Source organism: Liolophura sinensis, chromosome 7, assembly GCF_032854445.1.
Source record: "Liolophura sinensis isolate JHLJ2023 chromosome 7, CUHK_Ljap_v2, whole genome shotgun sequence".
NCBI lineage: Eukaryota > Metazoa > Mollusca > Polyplacophora > Chitonida > Chitonidae > Liolophura > Liolophura sinensis.
The window spans coordinates 24,724,021-24,739,398 of record NC_088301.1 but is presented as its reverse complement, the minus strand read 5'-3'; the positions used below and the strand labels follow the sequence as shown (position 1 = coordinate 24,739,398).

The 15,378-nt window shown below is 37.2% G+C and overlaps 1 protein-coding gene across 1 annotated transcript; it reads left to right on the top strand.

The window, feature by feature from the left end:
* Positions 1-302: 302 nt before the first annotated feature.
* Positions 303-15,144, top strand: LOC135469785 (ras-related protein Rab-10-like). Its single transcript, XM_064748382.1, has 6 exons — positions 303-656; positions 6,965-7,025; positions 7,996-8,134; positions 11,744-11,833; positions 13,707-13,808; positions 14,788-15,144. The coding sequence occupies exons 1-6, from the start codon at positions 530-532 to the stop codon at positions 14,857-14,859; spliced, it is 591 nt and encodes a 196-aa protein (XP_064604452.1). The 5' UTR covers positions 303-529; the 3' UTR covers positions 14,860-15,144.
* Positions 15,145-15,378: the final 234 nt, after the last annotated feature.

Genomic DNA, 15,378 nt, shown 5'->3' with positions numbered 1-15,378 from the left:
AGTCGCACAACAACTGTTAGCTGCTTTTGACGTACATTGGGTACACTACTTACTGATAATTTGCGGTTGACATTTAAATGTTGTATATTATAAGGAACTAACAGGTCTACAAAAATCAGCTCTATCAAAACCAACATTATTGTTAGCATAATCTAAAATATAAAAGGTTTTCAAAGGGGAGTATTAACACCCACGGTTTTGTAAAATCTTTTGAAACAGGTTTCTGCGTAAGTTTGTGGTAATAAAAGTAGTCTCCCTTGGAACAGGAAAGTCACCCGAGCGTCGGACGGAAGTGACGTTATGAGCTGAGCCAAGAAACACTTGGGACTTGTGATATGGGGGGAAGTTAAGGGCTATCTCGTTAACTACTGTTTGTTGCATTGAAAGTCCCAGAAACACAACAGTCCAGAAGTCTCAGCAACAGAACTAGGTCTTTCGAAAGACCTACCATTTGTGGAAGAGCAGCAAAGCTTCTTGTTGCGACAGTCGTCCGCCATTTTGCATTTTGAATGCTTGAAAGCATTGTAAAATGGCGAAAAAGACTTACGATCTGTTATTCAAATTGCTACTGATCGGCGACTCTGGTGTTGGAAAGACATGTCTTTTGTTTAGGTTTTCAGACGATGCTTTCAACACGACATTTATTTCCACGATAGGTAAGCATTATATTTAGTGTGCATTACTTCGCAGGCAAGGAAACGTCACTTGTCAAAGTTTGTCGAGTCGTCAGCAAGCCTTATGCGGATGACTCATTGGGCGATAGCTTAGGTGTGTGACAACAACAACTGGCTTCATTCATTTACTTCCGACACAAAATCTGTTGCTAGTGATTTAAAACATTTGATTCCTTGATCAATAATAAAGAGTTACCCAAGTCACGTGTGCATGTACATGTAAACAGTGTGGTTGTGGTATAGGTACTTTCATTTTCTCCTCTGTGAAGGCTTTCTGGAATTCTGTCTTTTTATTTTGACAGAACTACAATCGTGACAGACTGAAACAACAATGATGTGTTGGATTTTGTTTTAAATTCAAATAAACAACAAAGTATTTGCTTGTTTCCCTCAGCATAACAGGCATGGTATACCTTTTGTTAAAAGGTTTTATACATCATTATCATCCCTGTTAGACCTTTACAAATACACTGCATCATAAGAGAAAATTATCCCTTTACGTCTGTAAAGGCAAGGCTGTTGCATTTTTTGGTTCCCAACCCGCTTCTCAGATGTTCATTACCTTTAAAAGCTAATCCCCACTTTGTATATGTTGTGCATTTTTATACCTTTCCATTTTTTCCTAAGGAAGCTTACACAAGGAAAGCTTTTCTTAGTGCATGAGGAAATTGTTTTTCATCAGAATGATAGTTAGTTCTGTATGTATGGTTGTGTTTTGGTTATATAATATTTCTGACACAGCATTGAACACACCTCACAAACATTTGATTGTGTCAGACATGAAGAAATGAACTAAAGCCAACATACATATATCTAACCATTTGACCATGTCATAAACTTACCAAATACAACCAACATACTATGAATGACTGAAGACGCAATTTTCAACATGTCCACGAAGCTAATGTAATGAGACCAGTACCATTGCCGTCATTAATTTTTCGCACTAATCATAAATAAAGCCCCAAGTTAAACATCATGTTGTTCAAACTGTTTTTAGTAATGTGCCGCATTTTGTTTTGGGTGTTCAAGCTGTCTTTGATTACAAAATTTATCAGTATTTGGATGCTTTACAATTATTTATTTGTGACCTTTAGTTCTTGGCAGACTGACAAACTGTTGATGTCATGTCTGTTTTAGCTAAAAGTAAAGATAAGTGAAAAGGCCATGACCGTAGTACATGATGTATTTAGTTATATCATTTGGAGTACTGTATATGAGACATGACTATTAGTTGTTTAGTGTGGGGAAAGACAAGATTCAAAAGTAACAGAGTGGGATTGGTGAGATGTCAGATTGGAATTCGCTGACAAAGCAAAGGCTCTCTGTGACCATCAGACCATTGACCAATGTGGTCACATGTTTGAATCCAGTTTTAGCCAATCACAGTGGTTTACTCCAGCACTTAGTTTCCTCAAGCCGAAAACCTGACAGCCCTTATAAACATGAGAGAAAAATTCTTGAGTATGACATTAAACACCAATCATAGGTATGTGCTATGTGACAAGAATAGGATTTCTTGTCAGTTCAATTAATGTTATACACATGTGTCTAGATGTATATTAGAGGATCCTAGACTAATCATGTTTCGCATGTGTGGATAACTTTGTAGATAAGTATTATCTTACGATGTACTGTATATTATTTGTTCAAATTTTCTTTTCTTTTACAAGCCGAAAAACGCATGCTTTAGTAGATGTAATGGACTGTGGAAAATAGGTTTTGTGCTGGTAGCCATAATGCAGTAATGCTAGTTACATACATGTAAATAATGCTCAATGTCAAAATGCTCAGGATATACAATACACCCAGAGATGTTTTATTTTAAAGAATAAATTAAGACATGAAGGCACCATCTTGGCTTTATGATGTTAAAACATTTGATGCAGCCTCAATTTTCTCTAGATGTAGGTCTTGTTAAGAATGTTTCGTTTCAACATAATGTTGAAGAGTGTCAAAGTTTCATTATAACATAACTCCAAAAACCTTAACGCTAAAAGCAATGATGAGCAATGTGTGCTCAAATTGAAAATCTACACACAGTTGCTATCCTTGTCATGGACACTGGGACGGTTCCATTTCGCTAATAAAGAGGGGCTGTGCTGTGCTGTGCTGTCAGAATGTCAGTTTTCTTTGAAATTTGACAGCTCACATTTTCTGAGGACAAAGGCAAATTGAATTTACCTATAACTAGTCAGGCAGTTAAGTCTAATGGTGAAATATTTACCGTTACCGATGTCATGTGGCCTTTAGGCACTTATCCTGTGTGTCAGATATAAAGGGGTGGCATCAAACAACAAGCGTCTAGGTATTATATCTGGATAAGCGCAACATGGGCAATGTTACATATTTTTTCAACATCCTCTTACTAGTAATCCTTCCAAAAGTGGGAAATTGCTGCACTGCAGCTACAGTTCTGAGCCACGCTGGTGTTGGAATACATGTAAGGATAATCCCTAACTGGTCACTGGAATGAGCCCAGTCTGAGGAGTTACATACAGAGTCCATCTGAAGAACGACAAGACTCTTTGAGCAGTGTTATACACTCTACCGTTGTTTCTTCCCAGTTGTTGGATGCCCCTGTGGCTTGTGTCAGCCTGTCTGGTTCCATAGTTAGTCACCCAGCCACGAAGCCTTTTTTTTTTTTTTTTTTTTCCAGAATTTAAGTTGAGAACCTTCATATTTGTTTGAAATTTATTGAGTGTCCAGTATATTTAAAACATTTCAGGGGAAATTTCAGACATACATGTAGAGCATTCCGTTGAAGCAAGTTTTTATGCTTGACTTCATGACTTCACACATGCTGTAATACATGTATACATGTATACATGCACCAGATGTATGTGATCTGAGAGAAGTGGTATTACCAGTTACTGTTAACTGTGGAAAATTGTGGTCAGGTGTGTCATGGATAGAGTTGATGAGCTGAGAATTGAGGATGGAGAAGGCAACAGAGAGAGTACATACATGTACATAGAGTAGACTCAAAATATGGATTAACTGACATGTGTTACATGTACCTAGTGTTACTGTAGTTAACCCTGTCTGTATTAACACAGTGATGTGTGAGAGTGTGATTTCACATGATGGCACAATCTTCCTCAAATGTGTTGATTGAACAGTTAACTCCATGTCCCTTTCGTGTTGTTGCTATAGCAGTAGGTGTTCAGAGTAGAGGCTGTAAACAATATACCATGTATTGCCATGGTTTTTGGTGCCGTCATCAATTGTGTAGCAATGTTGGGTCTAAATTGTTTTCTTCAGTGTAATGTTCTCTATCCTTTTTTTTTTTTGGTCTTCAACAATTTTTTTTTCCTAGGTAACAAACAGCCACTTAATTCAGCTGTCACAAATGATTATAATTATAATTCAGATTAAGTATAAGAACTATTTTGCAAGCCTCAAGAGGAATTTTCCTTGGACTTCCAAAACTGTATTAAGATAACATATGCAAATCTAAGAGGATTGAAATACAAGTGAAATCAAAACACAAATGATTCATTGCTTTGGGAGGCATCACATTTACTAAATCTGACTTGATCCAAAGATAGATGTGAGCAGCAGTGTTATTAGTGACCATATTTTCAATTTGTACCCCAAATTTGTGGGCAGAGGCACTAAACTCATTACTGCCAAATCTCTGGACACATTTTGTATTTCAACTAGGGCTGTAACTATGGGATGTCATCATTATTTGATTAAGCAAATTGATATCAGAATACATCCTGTGAGCTGAGCCTAAATGCAGTACATGTACCAGAAATATGTTTTGTTTTTTATACACCTTCGATCCGAGCTGTGCAGTTCATCTGAGAAAGTGCAGAAAAGATTGACTACATCTTGGAATAATGTACTGCATGATGATGTATGTTCAGAATGATTGTAGACATTGAGTGAGTGAGTGAGTGCTTGGGGTTTAACGTCGTTGTAGACATTGAGTGAGTGAGTGAGTGCTTGGGGTTTAACGTCGTTGTAGACATTGAGTGAGTGAGTGAGTGCTTGGGGTTTAACGTCGTTGTAGACATTGAGTGAATGAGTGAGTGCTTACATTGAGTGAGTGAGTGAGTGCTTGGGGTTTAACGTCGTTGTAGACATTGAGTGAGTGAGTGAGTGCTTGGGGTTTAACGTCGTCGTAGACATTGAGTGAGTGAGTGCTTGGGGGTTAACGTCGTAGACATTGAGTGAGTGAGTGAGTGCTTGGGGTTTAACGTTGTAGACATTGAGTGAGTGAGTGAGTGCTTGGGGTTTAATGTCGTCGTAGACATTAAGTGAGTGAATGAGTGAGTGCTTAGGGTTTAACGTCGTTGTAGACATTGAGCTTTGGTAATCTCATTCCCATACACACTGCATGGGTGTGTACATTCTGAACATTGAACGCAGTGTTCAGTTTTTATCCATTTCTCTACATGTGTATATAAGGACGCTTACATAACATTTCTAGAGCCATCCTCGTGTTCCTTACAATTTTTTTTTTGTAGAAATGTTCTAACAGTGTATACAAGGAAGTAAGAATAGAATTAGATCATTTGTTATTCTATACCATAGTTATAATGTAACATGTAAAAAGTCCAATTTATACAGTACACCAAAAACAACATATACTAAATTGTGACACATAAATGTAAACAGTTACTGATGTGTTAAGTGTATATGGCATGCATGGTCATGCTACATTTAGGCACATGATCTCTTCTTCCTGTTGTATGCATGCAACCTCTTGACCTATTTGGCAGTGTTTTAGCTATACATGAGTACCACACCTAGTGTTGTGTAACAGGCGCATTTCATGTGCATTTGGAGACAAAAACAAAGCCAGCTTTTGTACTCCTACTGTGGAATAAACTTAAAAATGCATATATGCTGTAAGTCATGCGGAATCTTTTTCCTCAAGTATATATATATATATCAAAATGCTACACAAAAGCTAGCATTCTACATTTAGGGTCTCAGTACATATAAATATGACAAAATGCTGCACAAAAGCCAGCCTTCTACATTTAGGGTCTTAGTACATATATACATATATATGACAAAATGCTACACAAAAGTCCCATGTCCAAAAATTTCAAATGGGCAAAAATCACATAGATCGTATTTTACTTTTGGGGCAATAAGGTTTGACTTAACCCATAAAACATTCATTGAGATACAGATTTCACAATTTTCTCTCCTTGAAAGTAGTAATGCTATGAACAGAACATAGTATTTATCTATTGTGGGTTTGTCTTTTTGATTGTTAAATTAAAAAAAAAAAAAGAAAGATCAAACTCTACAGAAAATCAGATCTTAATTTCTGGCCTCAAAAGAACTTATTTTTTGACATGAAATCTTGTTGTTGGAAATTTTGGATATTCTGGCAATGTACATCATATGTGTAGGCACATTAAAATACACTTTATGAAACCGCTGTAATTGTATTCACATTTGCTTGTGTGTAACGGATGACCTTAATTTCAAACCTCAGAAAATTAAGTGAAGGTCTGTCCTTTGAGCATGAAATAGAGCGAACAGTAATTGGCAGTGATAGGTCTTCTGAGAAGCCATGTAAGTTGTACATTCTGATTATTGTAAACTTTACAGTAGAAGGTTATACTACTGCAAGGCTATGATTCTGCATTTTCAAATGTAGACACAAATTCGTAATTCATATAATTTTGAAACAGTTCTCAACAGACGAGGCCCGAGAAAGATTCCAGCTGTTCTGCTCCATGTCGGATGAGTGTAATCCTGTAACAGTGACGCCACCAGCAGCATCCGAGAACTAACACTTGTGTATCACTGGCCCTTAAATGCTTGTTGTGACGTCACGATATTCAGAAAACACATGCTTTCTCCGTCCAGAAAGTAAAGCAGCCGTACTTTCCTAAATTCATCTGGCAGGTCTGAATTGTCTAATCAAGCATCTTTTGGCCTTGTTGCCATACATAAAGTATCAGAACGAAAACATAACCTTGTGCTATCTTCACCCTTCTTATCCCCACTCCTTCCCACAGCTCAATACAGAAATCGTTTATTATGTAACACAAATGCAAACGTAACTGTACATTCCTGGATAACAAAGCCCTCAGCGCTTCATGCCTCATACTTCCTTATCCAGGAATGTACAGTTACTCAGCCTTTCTCTACACCTGAAAATGATGGCTTTAATAATTTTGGATGTACATGTATCCGTTGCAAAACTAAGCAATCACAGTCCGCAACATTTCATCCTCTAAAAAGTGAAAGCATTTATATCATGCACATATGTGTTCATGTCATTGGTCAGTGAAATTATGCTCTTATGTTTTCAGGTATTGATTTCAAGATCAAGACTGTAGAATTAGGTGGAAAGAAAATTAAACTTCAAATATGGTAAGAATTTTTGGATGTGTGGAAGACTACTGTGATATACAGAAATTGTCGCAAGCATGTATTTGAATTTTTATGAGTTTATCAAGCCGTTACCTGAATTTCCAGTTTTTTATTTATTTTTATTTTTAGCCCTCTGTAATGTTTAGATATTTTAACTGTTTATTATGGTATGGAGTCGTATTTTACTTGGCCATGTTGCTCTCAATATTTTAGTCCAGTACAGATTTTCAACATAAAATAGACCAGTATAATACCACTGCATACTGCTCATAATTACAATGCGACCCCATAGAGTCTTTCATGGTTACCCAGAATTCACCATGCCAATGGTGTTGCTCTGTATAAATGACACTCACAAAATGGGTCACAGTGTTGCCATTATGATAGGTTTTACAGATCATCAGCATTGATTTTTGCCCTGTGCTGTGAGAATTCTGAAAACTGGTTGTAGCAAATAGTCAAAATGATAGTGTATCAGTTTTATAACAACATATTGTCTTTAATGTGATGTCTTCATGAGGAGTTGGGAAAGGGACATTTTATATCAGCTAAATGGCGGCCAGCGGGATCTCCAGAGCCAACTCTTCTCAGACTGTGAAAAACTGACAGGGTGCCATGTTTCATTGGCACTGTGTGGTCATTATTCAGTTGCTATTATCAGCAGTAAGTTCCCAGCAGAAATCAACTCCAGTTCTATTAGATGGCATCAGGACTATCCTTGTCACAACATTCCTTCCTTTGCTACTGTACAAATACAGAAAAAATGTTGCTTTTCTCTGTCCAACATTGTTCCAGGCTGGGAAGGGTAGTAGTGATTCTTTTGGTCCAAATGTAATTCAGTAAATAAATGTAATGTTGCTAATATGTAACAGAATAATGGGCAGTTTGGTGAACATATTTACTGTCAAAATGTTTACTGGATGGATATAGAAATGGACTATCACTTGTTGTGTTTTTTTGTTGTGTTCAGGGATACTGCAGGCCAGGAGAGATTCCACACCATTACCACTTCCTACTACAGAGGGGCCATGGGCATCATGCTGGTCTATGATATCACAAATGCCAAGACATTTGACAATATATCCAAGTGGCTGAGGAATATAGATGAGGTTTGTATATGTACAGTATATGTGTATGATAATCATATGGGATCAAGGACAGCTTTTACACTGTAGGGAGTTACGTGTTGGATCAGTTAGAAAACGCAAGGTGACAAATTTAACATTACATGTTACTTAAGAAGAAATATGAGATAGTAAATTGGAGGAATCAGACTCTCCGACAAGAATCTGGGATTCCTCTGGATTCCTTAGCCTAAGACAATTTTAGAGTAATAGTGACATGCAAAATATTCTATGACAAATGTACGATTAAAAAATGTTCACTACTTTGTGAAATGTTATCCTTAACGAGAGGAATCTGCTTGGTTTCTACACTGTTTTCCAGGTCTTGGTGGCATTGTATGTTTTTTTAGGAAATTTGTTATCACTTGCCTTACATAAGTATAACATATATATATATATTTATATTAAATTCCTATATATATTAAATGTAGTGAAAATCTGAGTGTCACTGGTTTACCCTGGGCGCTCAGTTTTCCTCAAATTTTGAAAGCGTACGCTAAGAAGTAAAATGTAGATACATGAGCATTGCATTGCATCAAACAAATAATCAGCATTTACTTTAGCACCTGATATTACACAAAAACCTGGAACTGTGGTACACGCTGAAGTTAGGATGCATTGACATGCGCTTGTCCCTCATTCAGAGGTTCAGAGGGGACATTCTCTCTGCTGCTGTTTATCAGATTATTTTTGTCACCTTTTATGAAATGGGGACAACGGTTTTCTTTGTAAGCATGAATTGTAGATTATGTCTATCCAATACAAGCCTTTGTGCTTGTTTTTGAGCAAATGTGGTGATTATTACACCTTGCAAAAGATCAGGAGTGCGATGAGCACACCTGAATTAGTTCTTCCCGTACTGTTGATTTTGTCAGGTTTGTCTTATTAGCACACCTAGGCTTTGTTTTAGGATGAGGAAGCATTGGAGTGTCATAGCATGCCTCAAATTGAAAAGACTGCATTTGAGTATAAAGCTTTGTTGGAATGTCCTGTTTATGCCATGTCAAGCTAATGCACATATACTCATTGTCGATTTCACGGTGCGTCCCTACTGATCAACTAACATGATCTCACATTGGACATTTATTTTTGTCTGCCCATCTATAACATGCTATGTAAAAGGGATATACCGCCGGCATAGAAAAAATTATGCTGTTATTTTAGACCTCATCTATAGTAAGTTGAGACTCCCAGTTGTCTACTGATCTGTATCAGACTCTTGAGTGAATGATCGAATGTTCAGTTTTATCCGGGGTTTTTCTTCAACCATCAACTCACTCAAGTCACTGTATTTAGAAAGTATGACCTTTATTAGTCAGTTATCTCCCCTTGTTGTCTAGATGACAGGAGATGTTCAGTGAACTTGAAATGTCACACATGGCAATGTGTTGCAGTTATGTGGTCTACAGTGTAACTTCAGATCTGCCATTGGCAATTACAAGTACTTTATCAATAGAAAGGAGGATCATATGTGATTTACTAGACTTATAACTTGCTTTAAATGTATCGTATTGTTTACATGTGCGATCCATGATTGAATGTTGTATTGTGGGAATCTTTGCGCTGCTTCATTTTGCATGTTGCACCCAACTCCAAAATTCTGAATTTCTTTGGCGGTATGTCCCTTTAACACAAAGCATTGAAAGCTTTTCCTAATGTCTGTTCAACAGACCGAACGTTGGTGCTGTCCACTGCCAAATTCATACCCCATGCTCGATTCTGTAAGTCTCTGTCTCTCTCTCTCTCTCTCTCAGTAAATACCTGTCCTTCTGTCCCTATCTGGTTGGCTAGCCACGAATTGAAATTGGTGACATCTAAAAAAAAAAAAAAAAAGTAAAACAAAATAGGGCATTTCAGGCTAAGTTCAAAAATTTTATTGGCTTAACACTTAAAATTTTAACACTGAATATAGTTGTTCACCAGGGTCAGGTTTTTCAAGATGTTACCTGCTCTGTTTAACAGAAAGAAATTTGGCAACGCGCTGTGTCAGATTCGCATAACTTTTCAATTTGCGTAAGTGCCAGTATTTCACCGTACTCCGCTGAGCTACATTAGTGTGTTAGGCAGAAGGGGACCAGTGTGTCCTGGATTTAGTGTTATTACATGAACAACACCCAACACCACTGAGAAATTCACAACTCCGGCTAATACTACATGTAGTTCACTTCATGAAAGACACTGATTGTTGAATTTCTGGCTAACAACGTTGCATTCCCAGCCTCCCTTGGCAACATTCCAAGCAGGAAGCAAGTGTAAAGAAATTTAAAGTATGTTCCAGGATGTATGTGTTAAGGTGTTTTCAGTGCAATGGACATGTGTGTTATAGTGTCGTTTTTAATGGTGATGCTGTTTTTGACACATTGTCTATCAAGGGTTCCGTTCAGTACATGTACAGATGCTCACATGTGTAATTTAGAATTTACTACACATTTCATACTGAGGTTATATAAATGATGACTCAGATTGATGTAATTTAGTAACTCAAGAACTATTTTTGCCCTTCTTAAACCTTTACATTTTATCAGTCTCAAACTAAAGACAAATTTTAAGGATATTGATGGAAAACTAGATTTTTTAGATTTGAATACCTGTTTGTATATCCCTTGTGTACCAACATGCTTCTGCTTGTCACATCCAGGCTTGTCTTGAATATAGTTCAAACCAAAACACAAACCCCTGTATAGACAGTCCCTGTTTGAACACTCTAAACCCAGTCTCACGTGTGTTGAGAGGTTTTATGTGTCTCCTTCATATGTACATATACCATTTGCTTGAAGTTTTTATATTCAAGGGGAATGTCAGGGGTAATTAAAATTTGACCCAGCTGGTCATGAATTGAAGATGCTCCTCATGTACAGTAGACAGTTTCATTTTATGGGTTTCATATGTTTATTATTTTTTTTCAATACTGATACGTATGCATTTATTAGGCTGTCACAGGCTCAGTTGGCTAATTGTTCTAGTCTTGGCCACGCCTTTTGACTCTTTACCTGTGATGTTGCAGCTTCAAATCCAGATAGTGTTAGATCGACTTCGGCTGGAAGTCATAAAGTTTGTCAAGTACATGGCAAAGTGTTGGTGGATTACTGAGGGAACTGTGGTTTCCTCACCCATTAAAGCAAATTTTTCTTGAGTATGGGGATAAACACCAGTTGGTCAAAGTAATAAATATCTTTATGAAACAAATGAATTTGGTAAACTGATCACCACATACACCCTTATTAGAACACCAAATTTTAAGAAATGTACCAATTGTGGTGCTTTAATTTAAAAGCTTTAAAATCCTGTCAAATTCTTAGGTTTTTCACAGTATTCAGATATGAAATAATCAACAACTAATAAATAAATGAACACTAGTGTTAGTGTAAGCCCAATGTTGTATTCCTCTTGTGCTATAAAACGAAGAACCCTACTATTTTCACCTCAATTTCTCTTTGAGTCACATCATATTGTAAGCAGAAGTCAATACAGAATTTCATTAAAATGGAATGACAAAGGTAATTCATTGTGCTACATATATATGTCTTGTCATTAAAATATTTGTATGTGTATGTAGATTTGTAATATCTAGCCTTTTTTCTTTCTACTCTACAGCATGCAAATGAAGATGTTGAAAAAATGATCCTGGGAAATAAGTGTGACATGGAAGACAAGAGGCAGGTGTCAAAGGAGAGGGGAGATGCTGTAAGTACATTAGTAAACACAGTTTACTAATGAAGGGAGGGAAAGGGAAGAACATGCTGTAAGTACATTACTACAGTGTTACCATATATCTTGGGGCGAGAGGAAATGCTGTATTTAGTTGGGTGTAGGTCGACTTATGAACAACTGGGTCCACCTAAGCATTACATGTGTGTCGAAAAGATTGACAAAACCTTGCGATCCTGATCTGCTGTGACTAACTGGGCATAAACATGCATACGTCGACAGAACTCAACTGGAAACGACTGGATGTTTTCTGATGTAGAAAAGTAGAGGATGTTCAACTTAAAGTACTGCTTAGTCAGCAGTTGTCGGCGACCACAAGCCACTGTAGATCAACTAAAGTCAGTGTGCAATCAGATGCTCCCGTTTTCTTTTAGTTGCTAGGTTGATCTCTGTCGGCTTAAGTATATACAGAAATTACATGGGGCAAGGGAAATGCTGTAAATATATGTACATACAGAGAAGATATGAAGGGAGTGGGGCAGGGCATTAGCCAGGATCTGACAATAGGGCGTCCAAAAAGGCAGGGGGTTTGGGGGCCGCCGTAAATAAGCAGGGGGTCTGCCGCCGGAGACATTTTATCGCCACTGTATCATTGAAAATCAAGACCTTTTAATAGCTTTAATTGCCGTTATATCACTGGAAATAATGTATTACTATTGGACCCCAGAAATTGACTGTTTTTAGGGGCATCCAATATATCACACTTTTCCCACCAATGACTGACACTGAGTGCAAATCACTAAAAAGAGTACATAAATTTTATATTAAACTATGTAAGGTTACAATCTGTTATGCTTTGGACAACCAAGTGTGAAACAGGAGGTAGAAAAACAAATTGAGCTGTAAAATACACAATTCAATACAAATGCAAGGAAAACAATGGCAATTTGGCGCAGCAGTTCTGACAGTTCAAGTGTGAATGCTGTGAATCAGGAGGTAGAAATAAATAAACTGTGAACAATAAAATACACAAAAATACATATAAAAGGAAAACAATCAAAATGCATGGTAATTTGGCACAGCAGGTGCATGTCACTCACAGTTACACTACTTCACATTAAAATGCAACGGAACCAAATCAGAATACAGTATACATAGCTCTTACAACTGAGACTGAGAACAGGCAAAATTATCACCACTGAATCTGTGACTGTCACTCACTAAAAAGAGTAGTGGCACCAATCACCATACAATTTGAGCAGCTAAGTCACAGTAGGTAGAAATAAACTTTGTAAAATACAAAAAACAAAACAAGAAACAATTCAAATACATGTACTATCAGTCACATATCTATGTCGAGAAATTAACTTTTGGCACAGTGACACAGTAGTGCATGTCAAAGATCATTTCTGTCATCTGAATACATATATGAATACACTTTGAAAACCTACATGTTAGAAAAATATTCACAATCTAGCATACATACATATAATGTTAATACCCTTTGAAACAGTGTACTGGTCTGTGGGCTGGGACTAGCCGTGCCTGCCGCGCGCTTAATGGGACTCCTGTCTCGTGGGTCGTCTACAATTTCTTCATCGCCGTCACTCTCACTGATTACGAGCGCTAATGCAGACAACAACAACAACAACACAACCTCACGTTTGTTTCAATGGAACGATCTTGAATATATTTATTTTGTTTTTACCCCCCCCCCCCCCCCCCCTCCCCAAAAGAAATGTTGATTCAAAATTTTGCCCGTCCAAAATACCCCTTTTGGCTGGATTGCCCGTCCAGTTGGACGTCTGGCTAGCCTGGTGGAGTGGGGGTGGGTATCTTCATCCTGTGTTCAAATTTTTTTTGGATTTTTTTTTTTTTTAATGAAATGTGAAATTTGTCTCTTTTGCAGATTGCCAGAGAACATAGTATTCCTTTTTTGGAAACTAGTGCAAAAGCTAACATCAATGTAGAAAAAGCATTCATGGACCTAGCACGGGCAATATTGAATAAGGTAAGGAGTTTGTTTGGACTTGGTTCTTCAGAATTTCTTGGGCATGATGGGTTGTCTTTTATTCTTATTTCATCAATATAGTGAAGTAAAAATACAAAATGCAAAAGGCCTCGTATTTATACTGAAGAGACATGTAAGTTTGGTCCTACAGGAAGTAAACGCTGAATCAGTTTAGTTTGTAGTATTTTCCAGTAGGATATCATCCAACCCTCCAAGCAAAGTTTTAAACACCCAAGATCAGGAGATCTCTCAGAATCAGTTGCCAGTGACCACTGTGGTTGAATGATCAGATCTGACTCTTGCTTGTGTGGCATTACGTCAAGAGGTATCTGAGAATTGGCAGTGGATTCCTCTAGTTTGTATATAACAAGCTCTAACATGTATGTCATATGTGGGGAAACTGTCTTCTTATAAGTGAAATGTTCTTGGGTACAGAGTAAAACACCAATCAAATAAATAAATCACATCTGTGGGAAGTTTGTGGTTTACCACTGGGTACCAGTAAAACTGAATCATATCATATATTAAAGTGAACATTAAAGGAAATGAAAGGAAAAGTGTAATATGTCCAGATATACTTAGTCATTCTTTCTTTTTTTATCAAGATGGAGTATTGAAACTATATTTTCAAAAACGATTATTTTGGAGCAACTCAAAATCAATTAAAACCTATTGAAGTGATCCTCTGGGTATTTATGGGCGATGATTTTACAAAAAAGAAGTATTGTGAAAATTTTCTATGGACAATTAAGGGAAATTCTCATGAAGAAAGTTATTTGACGTTTCATCACTTAATAGACGTGGTCAGAATGGACCACCACACTTTATCTTAATTTAAATGCTTTTTGTAGTCCAGAAAAAGTTCTGAATATGTAAATTAAAACAGTTTGGGGGATAGTTTGCCTGGCACTTCAAATGACACTTACTTATAATAAAACAGTCAATCAGTCAGTCAGTTTATGTTTTTTTTCTCTTGCAGACTCCAGGGCGTGACTCCGAGCCTAAAGGTGTGGACATGCACAAAGACAGCGAGAGTAAGAGGTGCTGTTAGACTGTACATATGGAGCGCTTATCACCCCTGGCACGTCGTCTATACAATCTAGTTGTCTATAGTGAGAAGACTCCAGTGTGGACGAATGTGTACCACACTGGCAGGGACCCTTTTACCGTTCAGCTGTAAATGGCGACTGTATATTGGTATTTTTACCACATGCTCTCGGCATCAAGGCTTTTGGAGGGTATGACCCTTGACCCAATTGAAGGAAATCGGCTGGCACAGGGTCAGCATTGTGATTGTAAAGCTGATTTGTCTTGTTTAAAGTTAAACATTTTTTTGCCCCCCCCCCCCCTTTTTTTTTCTTTTTTTAAATCCCCCTCTCCCCTTTTGTGGATATGTTTTCATTTTTTACCATTCTGATGTGATTATCAATGCATCCTTTTATCCTGTGTATATTTGTTACATGAATAGTATAGACGTAATATTTTACTTTGTATTGGTATGATTTGTATTTTTTTTTTTTTTTTGCTGTTTAAATATGCAACCTATGCTTTTTGTGAAATCTTTGAAGCC

Coding starts and splice junctions, on each gene's coding strand:
- LOC135469785 (XM_064748382.1), top strand. CDS start 530: ATGGCGAAAAAGACTTACGATCTGTTATTCAAATTGCTACTGATCGGC. Junction 657..6,964: donor GACATTTATTTCCACGATAG/GTAAGCATTATA, acceptor TTATGTTTTCAG/GTATTGATTTCAAGATCAAG. Junction 13,809..14,787: donor CACGGGCAATATTGAATAAG/GTAAGGAGTTTG, acceptor TTTCTCTTGCAG/ACTCCAGGGCGTGACTCCGA.